Source organism: Nymphalis io, chromosome 22 (genome assembly GCF_905147045.1).
Source record: "Nymphalis io chromosome 22, ilAglIoxx1.1, whole genome shotgun sequence".
Taxonomy (NCBI): domain Eukaryota; kingdom Metazoa; phylum Arthropoda; class Insecta; order Lepidoptera; family Nymphalidae; genus Nymphalis; species Nymphalis io.
Genome location: NC_065909.1, coordinates 7,698,152 through 7,709,187, shown reverse-complemented (window position 1 = coordinate 7,709,187; position 11,036 = coordinate 7,698,152). Strand labels below are relative to the sequence as shown.

Sequence of the window (11,036 nt, the reverse complement as noted above, 5' to 3'; positions counted from 1 at the left end):
GTAGTTGACAGTGCTTACACTCAGTGCCTCTGAAACATCGTGGAACCTTTGGTCCGGCGCCTGATCTCAATGCATTCGAATGGGATATACCGTCCCATCAGATTATGAGTGTTACATTAGAGAGTGCACTTGTGCACTGTTTCAGTTAACTAGTATCCCTTGAGAATAGCGGCTGTGGCGGAAATCAGTCATGAGTACATCATTATCGTACATAATAATCAAGAATAATAACTTTTTTTTTTATATATATTCGCCGGGAGGGCAAATGACTCTACTCCACCTGATGGTAAGTGGTAGTAGAGTCCAAACGCGACGACGGCCAGTACAGACGGGAAAAACGTTCTGCACTAGCCGCCATCGCCTTGCCGGCCCGCAAGATGCCTTTTCACGCCTCGTTTGAAGGAACCCGGGTTGTAAGAGGAGGGGAACACGTGAGCTGGTAAGGAATTCCATTTTTTGGAAGTGCGACAAAGAAAGGAGTTGCCAAATTTCTTTGTTCGCGATGGAATTGATGTCACAGTAAGGCGGTGACATCGAGAACCAGCTCGCGTGGACTTAAGAAGGAAGGGGGAAGCAGGAATTAGAGAGAATAATTCCTCACAGCACTCGCCGTGATACAGTCGATAGAAAGCGCTCAGTGCTGCTATCTCACGACGCAATTGTAAAGGTTCAAGGGTGTTTGTGACCTTTACGTCGCCAATAATGCGTACGGCACGTCGCTGCAACCGGTCCAAGGCCTCAAGTAGGTACTTAGCGGAGCCATCCCAAAGGTAACTCTTAAAATACGAACAAAAATACATAATTTTTTCACTGGTATCAAATGTAATTATCCTCATAATCGACTATAACATGTTTCTTATTCCATTTCTTCGCATGAATAGTAGAATGTATCCAGGTACTAACGTCGATAGCTGAGACCAGGGTGGCGAAGGACGGTCCACCTTCCACGTCACAGTCCTCTGATTTCCATGAAGAAATGATTCCCCAGAGAATACCGTTTAAGACAACTGGTGCACCAATTTCCCTCTGAAATTAACAAATTATATCTGTAACATGAATTGAATCATCGAAACTTTATTTTGAAGGTAACCATCGATATGAACGTTTTTTTTTTCATTAAATCAGTTATTATAATTATAATTTATTTAGTTTTTAATTCCGGGCTATTAATTCCGTTACGTCTCCTATTAGAATAGCCACCATGGCCAAAAATTAATCAGGAGTTCAACATCATTTAGATAATAGGCCTTACTACTGGTTAACTTTTCTACCCTTACCTGACAAGGATCACTTCCAATTAGTGAGTCAAAGCACATTATGGCTCTCGTATTATTATGGTCAGGTACCAACATATCCAGTTCCTCTGTACACTCTTCAGGGTCAGTTGGATGTAAATGAGACACTGTTAGAATACGATGCTTGTTTAGCTCCTTCGAGTTTCGGTAATTTTTAGTTCGATTCCAATTCTGAAAAGGGAATTAAAAATTTTCTTGTAATATTTTTTACTAAACTGGTGCAGTTTTAAAGAATTTGAAAATGTATTATTTTTAATCAGATTTTTTTATTGTGTTTATTATAAGGGACTCATACAGTAAATATTGCATGTCTTATACATTTTTTAACTTGTACATAAACCAATCAACTTAAAACTAATTTGTAATAAGTTTCCACTTAAAACTAAATCATATATAGCTTTAAACAGCAAAGAAAAATTTCTTTTTGAATGTAATGAGCGAACAAGAAAAAATGTGTAAGTTAGTAAAATTTCTCATTGTAATTTTTATCGGAGCGATAAATAAATACATGTTGAGCATATTGTTCGAGTAGAGGGTAAATTGAATGAAGAATTATTGCGTGTGTTAAATTTTGGGCATCTAAACCGTATTACCATAAAGTAGCCTCTAATTCTAAGCACAAAAATCGAATTAGCTGGTTTGAATGCTTTTGCGTAATAGACAAATACTTATTTAAAAAGAGATTTACTAAGTACAAAACATTATTAGAATACAAATAATTCAAAATTGAATTAAAAAACTTTGAACAAAAATTTTATATCCAATATTTTTCATGCATATGCCAAAAATATAATACATATTTAGCAGAATTATTATGATTTATTTTGACGATTATTATAAATGAATGGTATATGGCGAGAAATATGACAAAAAAATATCCAAATTCTCAGCTATACTATTGACAGGCCTTAAATATGGGATAAATTATGTCAATGTAAAAGGCAATATGTCCTAGTAGTAAGAACGCGTAAATCTTAAGGGATGATCGTGAGTTCAAACCGGGCAAGCACCACTGAATGTTCATGTGCTTAATTTGTAATTATAATTCATATCGTGCTTTACGGTGAAGGAAAACATCGTGAGGAAACCTGCATGTGTCTAATTTCACTGAAATTCTGCCACATGTGAATTCCACCAAACCATTGGAATAGCGTGGTGGAATTAGCTCCATACCTTCTCGTCAAAAAAGGGAGAGGAGGCGTTAGCCCAGCAGTGGGACATTCACAGGCTGTTACGATGTCAATAGAAGACAGCCTTCTTGGATGTATAAGTCCAAAGAAATATTTTGTTACATATTTTAAGCCGGATAACCTGCAGTGCTTTTCTGTTATTCACTTCATTACTCACCAGTGAAATATTTAAAACCGATTTATTCTTGTTTGTTCTTACAGAAAGTTAACATATACAACAAATATTGTAAGGTTAAATTAACATAGAAGGCTTAGATCACTATATAAGCTTAAAATATTTAGTAAAATTATTGAAAGTTTAAAGTCCACCAACTATTAAGCTTTTCTCGCTTGTATGTATGTCAAAATATTAAAGTTACCATCACAATCGGCCATGATGTAACAATGAAGTGTGTTGCAGCCACATTTCTTGGCTTTTTCTGCAGTCTTATTGGGTTCAAGTTGGGTGTCAATTTTACTGGATTCGGTAGTTTTATGAGTGCCACGTCAAACAATGGCTTGCTGTCATCAAAATACGGATGAATTTCGAAAAATTTTATAGGGGTCACGAATCCTCCTTTTCTATAGTTAACGCTGCCAAGTCGCACTCGAATCATTCTAGAAGATTCTCTAATTCTGGAAACAATGATTTTTAGAATCTTACTAATTGTGATCACATTGATACCACCTTAAGAAGGTGGCGAATACCGACTGGATGCGGAAGTCGGAGGACCGGGAGCCTTGGTGCACCTTAGGAAAGGCCTATGTTCAGCAGTGGACTACGATTGGTTGTTGATCGATTGATTGATTGATCACATTGAATAATAAAGTGATATTTGTCTAAGTAAAGTAAGCCAGACTGAAAAGAAGTAGAAGAAGTTCCTTCTCAAGAAATTATCTTGTTTGGTGAAAAATTCAGGATTTAATAATAACAATTTTTTTATTCTAGTAACTTTCTGTTATTTGAATAAATAATCAAAATTACAAAATTACAATAATAAAACCGTTTTAGATTAACAAAAATAATAAAAGAAAATAACGTTTATATAATATAAACAATAATATAATATATAAATACGTATTTACATATTAATTTATGTTAAATTAATGCGTCGCGAATCTCCTTTGCCTTATTTCCCGAGAATCGGATATCAGATTATTTTTAAGACATTTCGTATGACTTACTTTAACAGCAAAAAACAATTATATTTTACTGCAAAATACTTGCAGCAACAAGTTCAATAACAAATACCAAATTTATTCAATTATTATTGAATCAATTTTATTGACATTGAAATATCCTTAATTTCAATATTCTTGGTATTAGCTGATGCGACATGACATGATCCTGAGAAAGAACTCAGACGTCACCTACAGTTAATATTAAAATTCAAAGAAAAAACATTTTTTTATCAAATCAGTATTATAGAATATAATCTCGAGAAATAAAAGTATTTCTAATATGAATTTTGAAATCAATCGAGTAGAAAATAAGAGTGTCTTTGAATCGTCATTTTACAAGATTAAATTAAACGTAAAACTACCAGGTTTGAATGTAAATTATTCAAAGACAAATGGAATAATTGTGAAACTACTTATTTATTGAGATTAGTAGATATATATATATATATGTTATGTTAAAAACTAAACTGTACGCGTTGGAATTCTGACTATTTGTGCACCTGTATAAGTGATTTAGATTAAAACATTTGCAATTTGCGCTATTGATTTGTTTTCATAAAACCTTACCTCATTTTTTAAACTTTTTTGAAAACAAATTTCACAAAACAAAAAAAACCTTCACAATATTATATCTTTGCCATTAATATAAAACATTTATTATATATAAGATTAATTGACTTACAGGAATAGTGAGTCAGCACCCGTCAGTACCCAGCTCTCATCGATCAAAGCACCGGCACTAATGAATTTTGATTTTTTCAATACAGCGGCCATGAATGGAAATATTTTAGCATCATTAACCGTTGTGTGCTCACTCAAAACATCTATCTTTTCAATATTTCTATTGATTTGAGTTGATTTTTGTATATTTTTCGAATAAATTACGACGATGGGTATTAAGAGTGTTAATGATTTTCTGATCATTATAAATGAAATTTGCTTATCAGTCTATGACACGTTGGATTATTTCTGAAATAAAGGATATATTATTTAATTACTCAGAAATATAAGTTATCATATTAATAACTAGCTGCTATATTTTAATCTATGAAATAATAATTCTATAAATAATATTTATTTGTTATTTGAAGTGTCACCATCACCAAGAGTGCGAAATTTCATCTTAACTGGTTGAGTGTAATTCGCATAAAAGTAAGGTTGAAAGATTTGACCTGCAAGTAATACACATACATACATAAAGGTGAAGTTACATAAAAGCTTATAAATATATATTAATCACGTTAGTGTAAACGCTTGTTACTAATATTTTAATTATATTGAAATTAATGTTCAATAGACCTATGTAATTTTAATACTATTGCACAAGCATATAATTACAAATAACTATAAAAGCATACGAAATTTGAAGATAAAAATGTTCCCTTTAACAATATTATCTTAAAATGAAATCTTAACAAGTTTTCGTATTTCCAACGTCACTGTAAACTGCGGTTTGAGAAATGAATTGTTCTTAGACAGACGCTATCGTAGCGTATCCTTTTACAGAATTACCGTAAAATATTGCAGATTTTAAAACAAATAAAAAATGGTGTGAGCGATTTTCTTTTCGCTTATAATAGTAATTCATCTGTAAGCACTTTGGCCGCACGGTTCGTTTGGCACATACTTATCGCCTTTGTTTCGACTTTAATTGAAACAATACACGTCTTTTCTTTACCTAATAATTTCTTTTTAGTAAAAGCTTCTCATTTGATTGAATTGTATGATCATTGAACCAGTCATTACGTATTTATGTATCAGGTGATGTTGTCAGAGTTAACATAACGATTTTCACTCAAGATACGTTAGAAGAACACAAATATATCAAGCACAGACGCACACATACACCAAACTACACACACTCACACACTCACACTGATATAAATCCCTTAAAAATAACTTGCAATCATTTGCAACATCATCATTTGTAAGATACGATATATAACACGTACTACACCAAACATACCAAACAAACACACTCGCACGCACCCCGATCTGAACTCTACCAACCCTACCAATATCCATTTTGTGCACCCTTATACATAATTCTTCTGTCACTTTATGTCACTAGACTCCTCCTACCGGTTGGAACGATTTTGATGATTTTTTTTTTTATGTGTGTGTTGCGTGGGTCCTGGATGACTTAGATTGGATCCTATAGGTAGGCTGCGATCGGATTCTATTAAATTTGAAAGAAGAATTAAATAAATTTCACCAGTACGAATCGATACGGGACGCCAGCATGCATATCCAACTAATAATAATAAAAATATTAAATAGTAACAGCTGGACGGAAGCTAGTATATAATTACCAATAACAACTACACAATAAATGCGGCCAATTTCTCCGATATATATCCAGTAAATCTACCTGCCAGCTACCAACTTTGATTTGTATTGAACGTAACGTAATACATAGTTTGTAAACATGTGATACGATAAACATTTGATTAGAACTACTAACTAGAAACCGTTCGGGTTATTACATATTACTATGCATTAATACGAACCGATAAGCCTTAAGTCGGTACCGGTGAAATAACATCTCAGTCATTAAAGAATTGATCAAAGTCAAGTCAAGTCAAAAATCTTTATTCGATATAGAAGCGTTACACTTGCTTATTGATTTTCATAAATCTACCACCGGTTCGGAAATAAACACCACAGACCTGAGAAGAACCGTCGAAAGAAACTCAGTGGTTTTTTTATATATATCATCCTTTACAATTATAAGTAATATACAATAGCAGAATAATACATATATTTTTTTAATTTGAAGTAACCTAGAGGCGATCGTTTCATTACCCAAAGTTTTCAGTCATTTAAAAAGTCATTAGTTGTGTAATATCCTTTAGCACACAAGCGTTCCTTAACGATTCTTTTAAATTTCACAATTGAATATTTTTGAACGTTTTCTGGGATCCTGTTATAAAAGCGTATACATAAATCAAACAAATGGTGTTTGGTCATTGACAGATTTCTTTTGTGGTCTTACACCAATCATATGATTTATTGTAATTGTTATTGTTACAAATCTATTGAACTCAAATAATCATACAAGATGCAAAATTTATACTTAAAAGAAGTATGATGCATACTCACCCCATAATAGTTACCATAAAATAAAATTTGAGGAGTTATCTCTTAATGCAACAAATTAGTACTATAATGAAATTAGATTAATATAAAAAACTTATATCAAAAGTTTTTTTTTGAAATATCAGAAGGCACATTAAATAGTCCCTGCTGAAACATTGCTGGTGGAAACATTATACCATATACCGCCAAATCGCCACCAACCATGGGAATAAAGATGATATATCTCATGCCAGTAAAAGCACTGCCACAATCACTCTTCAAATCAGAACGCAGCCATATATAATTACATGGAATAACTGAGTATACTATACCAATATATAAGTACCAAGGTGACCTTGGACAATGTCATAAAACTAATTTTTCTGTAAGGATTTCCAAGATATTGAGAAAGAGGAACTTTTTCATACTTAGGAGAAGTCTATGTTCAACAGTGGAAAACGTATGGCCGATGATGATGCAGAAAATGATGCCTGAAGCGATCATGGCTCATTTTTAATATAATTTTTATATTTTCAAAGATAATTTTAAAAGTTCTTATCCCATGACGATTGAAAACCTCGTAAAATACATACCGCTATTGGTTTTAATGCGCTACAGCGCTTTGCACTCTCATTATATTTTTTACTGGCCTTAAATTTTCCTTTTCCTGTGGTCATAATGGCTGAGATAGCAAGCCTTGCTGCCACGATTCGAATTATGAACCAAATCAAAATGTTCTTTATTAAATTTTAAAAGCACTTAACACACACATGAGACATAAATTCTTAATAATTTGCTGGTATAGCACCACTTTTCTTTACTTTAATATAATATTCTTGTATAGTTAAAAATGCCAGTATGAAAAAAATAGTGAATATGGCGGAACTTAGTTTTTAATATAAGAGGTTCAATATCTATAATACTACGTGGACGAAGGACGCGATGGACCGACCAAATAAAAACACCTGTTAATGGTCCTTTGCATGAATGCACCAGGCTCACCACTAACTGGGACATATGGCGAAGGCTCGTGAGGCGAATAACATCTGCGCCATAACATAATACTTCATGGCGACCACGAACGCTGTGACAAGTGTCACGACGAAGAAGAAGAAGAATCTATAATACCATTTTAACTTCGTATTTATTTATAACTAGCAGCCTGCTCCAATTATTATAATTAGCACAGGGATCTCCAATATTTTATCATTAAATACAGCCTATGTTACTCGCTGATAATATATCTTTCTATAAGTGAAAGAAATTTCAAAATTAGTTTTTTTTTTTATAGAATACGAAGGCGGACGAGCATATGGGCCACCTGATGGTAAGTTTTTTTTTTTTTTATAGAATAGGAAGGTGGACGAGCATATGGGCCACCTGATGGTAAGTGGACCGCTAACAGTTGCATTCATATGCACCAGGCTCACCACTAACTGGGACATATGGCGAAGGCTCGTGAGGCGAAAAACATCTGCGCCATAACATAATACTTCATGGCGACCACCAACGCTCTGACAAGTGTCACGACGAAGAAGAAGAAGAAGAATCTATAATACCATTTTAACTTCATTTATTTATTTATAACTAGCAGCCTGCTCCAATTATTATAATTAACACAGGGATCTCCAATTTTTTGTCATTAAATATAGCCTATGTTACTCGCTGATAATATATCTTTCTATAAGTGAAAGAAATTTCAAAATTAGTTTTTTTTTCTTTTTTTTTAGAATAGGAAGGCGGACGAGCATATGGGCCACCTGATGGTAAGTGGTCACCAAACGCCCTTAGACATTGGCATTGTAAGAAATGTTAACCATCGCTTACATCACCAATGCGCCACCAACCTTGGGAACTAAGATGTTATGTCCCTTGTGCCTGTAATTACACTGGCTCACTCACCCTTCAAACCGGAACACAACAATACCAAGTACTGCTGTTTGCGGTAGAACATCTGATGAGTGGGTGGTACCTACCCAGACGAGCTTGCACAAAGCTCTACCACCAGTGAAGTAGATTTTGAGTTTAACCGATTACAAACAAACATACAAAGATTCGGATCTCTTTTTAGTATTATTATAATATTAAATAATAATATAGAAATATAGATAAGAAATATATTTTCTTAAATAAAAAATACCAATCTCGTAATACATACAATATGTATATATATTTTACTATACGAATATATTTTTCCAATGTAACATTAGAGTATTTGTATATCGAGGTACTTGTGGTATTTCTCGAATAGTAAAGCTTTCGTTACAATAAGAGAAACAAAAATATTAGATTTGTATTGTATTGTATATTGACCTATGATTAATTTTAATATTACTTTAATATTCCAAGAATATCTTGACAGTTGGTAACATACCATAAAAAAAGCCGAGATGGCCTAGTGGTAAGAACGCGTGAATCTTAACCGATGATCGTGGGTTCAAACCCGGGCAAGCACCACTGAATTTTCATGTGCTTAATTTGTGTTTATAATTCATCTCGTGCTTTAACGGTGAAGGAAAACATCGTGAGGAAACCTGCATGTGTCTAATTTCATTGAAATTCTGCCACATGTGTATTCTACCAACACGCATTGGAGCAGCGTGGTGGAATAAGCTCCAAACCTTCTCCTTAAAAAGGGAGAGGAGGCCTTAGCCCAGCAGTGGGACATTAACAGGCTGTTACTGTACTGTACTGTACTGGTAACATACAGTTAATATGAACGGTATGAGAAAAAAAACCTTTTTAAAGTGCTAAGAATAACTAATAATATCTGACAGATTAAGCGTATGGTGATCATTCTTAGAGGAAACGAGCAACTGCATAGGACTGTTATAGTGCGAATACAGGAGCAGTATGTCTCTCCTTCACGGTCATTACCGGTGGTATGGAAGTCCGTCACTGGAGACAGTTCAGGCGTCGGTTTTTATGATTCGGTTATTCGGTTAATATAGGAATCGGAATCAAATGCATCTTGATAAAGGATAACTAATTAATAAGAAGTCCTGTTAGTATGTAAATATGGTTATGGAGTCGACTTACTATGAGGGTAACTTCCGTAATGAGTTCCAAGGTTCACCTTACTTACCATTACTAGGAAGAGTTTTGTTTTTATTGCTAGTCCATCTGGTACCACCCACCCATCAGATATTCCGCTAAATAGCAACACTTAATATAATGGAGTTTCAGTTTGAAAGGTGGGCCAGTGTAAATACAGGCACACGGCAATTTATTCCCCAAGATTGGTGGCGCATCGGTGATGTAAGGAGTAGTTAATATTCATTACATCACCAATGTGTACTTGCCATCAGGTGGCCCATTTTCCCATACCTATCTAAAACATAAAAGTTTTATTAATATTTCAAAGTGTAATCATGAATAAATATATTTGAATTTTAATTCTTATGTGTATCGTAAGCTTAGTAATATATCTGTGGAGCAATATTTTTAAAAGCTAACGGTAAGCATGGCTCGACGTCCCCCAGAGATGTGCACCAATAGGATGATGGTGTCCGTTGATCTGTGAAGTCTATATGTATGCTTATGTCTCCTTATATATATAACACTTAAATGTTTATTTAAACTAAAAATCTTTGCCCTCAAAGAATACCCGACATATTAAACATCGACATTTATTTATCAATGAATACATTTTATTATATTAATATCGCGGTATGACGAAATATATTCGATTTTTTATTGGATTCAAATTTGGAATGTTAGATAAAGCAAGGAGTTTGATTTTTAGTCAACCTCCTTTAAAACACAATTCTGTAAAATTGAGATCGAATACGAATTTACTTTCGTATCCAAAGTCACTTCGCCACTCATTTGTGTTGCTGGGAAGCAGTGAATTCTGTATCTCTCTTTCATTGCTTTGCATTGCTGTCTTGTCGGCTTATGAAAACAAAGTAGTAGAAATTACACCTACATATGTTTGTAAGTGCAGTTATGTTATGCTCTGTTATGTACGTATTACATATACATTTGTGCAATGTATATGCGTTATAGTTTGCTAAAATTAAAAATTTTAAAGGCCGACAACGCACTGTAAGCGTCGGGTGTTGGAGGTATCCATAAGCGGTGGTAGTCACTTTCCATCGAGTGAACCATTTGCTCGTTTGCCAACTCTTACATAAAAAATGCGTGAAGAGATAAACCAATACTGTTTATTTTTATAACTATTATATTTAAAAGAAAAAAAAAGTAGGTATTTTACCATTAATATTATATAAGTATTCTTATTGTTTTCATTAATATCCTACTGAGGTTAATAATTTTTTGCTTTAATTATTATTTAATAAGTCATATTACG

General features: G+C 33.6%; 1 protein-coding gene across 4 annotated transcripts; it reads right to left on the bottom strand.

Moving 5' to 3' along the window:
* Positions 1 to 811: 811 nt before the first annotated feature.
* Positions 812 to 6,016, bottom strand: LOC126777249 (trypsin-like). Of its 4 annotated transcripts, XM_050500249.1 has the most exons (6): positions 5,959 to 5,977; positions 5,613 to 5,825; positions 4,329 to 4,615; positions 2,845 to 3,100; positions 1,278 to 1,466; positions 812 to 1,026 (listed from the first exon to the last, which is right to left on the bottom strand). In XM_050500249.1, the coding sequence occupies exons 3-6, from the start codon at positions 4,568 to 4,570 to the stop codon at positions 817 to 819; spliced, it is 897 nt and encodes a 298-aa protein (XP_050356206.1). In that variant the 5' UTR covers positions 4,571 to 4,615; positions 5,613 to 5,825; positions 5,959 to 5,977; the 3' UTR covers positions 812 to 816. The 4 variants fall into 4 exon arrangements, with proteins under 4 accessions (XP_050356206.1, XP_050356207.1, XP_050356208.1 ...); XM_050500250.1 differs by lacking the exon at positions 5,613 to 5,825 and having other exon boundaries at positions 5,959 to 6,016; XM_050500251.1 differs by lacking the exon at positions 5,613 to 5,825 and having other exon boundaries at positions 5,862 to 5,966.
* Between the last annotated feature and the right edge of the window lie 5,020 nt (positions 6,017 to 11,036).

Excerpts from the sequence above, each read along its gene's own strand:
- LOC126777249 (XM_050500250.1), bottom strand. The coding sequence starts at position 4,570 with ATGATCAGAAAATCATTAACACTCTTAATACCCATCGTCGTAATTTAT. Across the intron at positions 3,101-4,328 it reads GGTGCTGACTCACTATTCCT|AATTAGAGAATCTTCTAGAA; the intron begins GTAAGTCAATTA and ends CATTGTTTCCAG. Across the intron at positions 1,467-2,844 it reads CATCATGGCCGATTGTGATG|AATTGGAATCGAACTAAAAA; the intron begins GTAACTTTAATA and ends TTCCCTTTTCAG.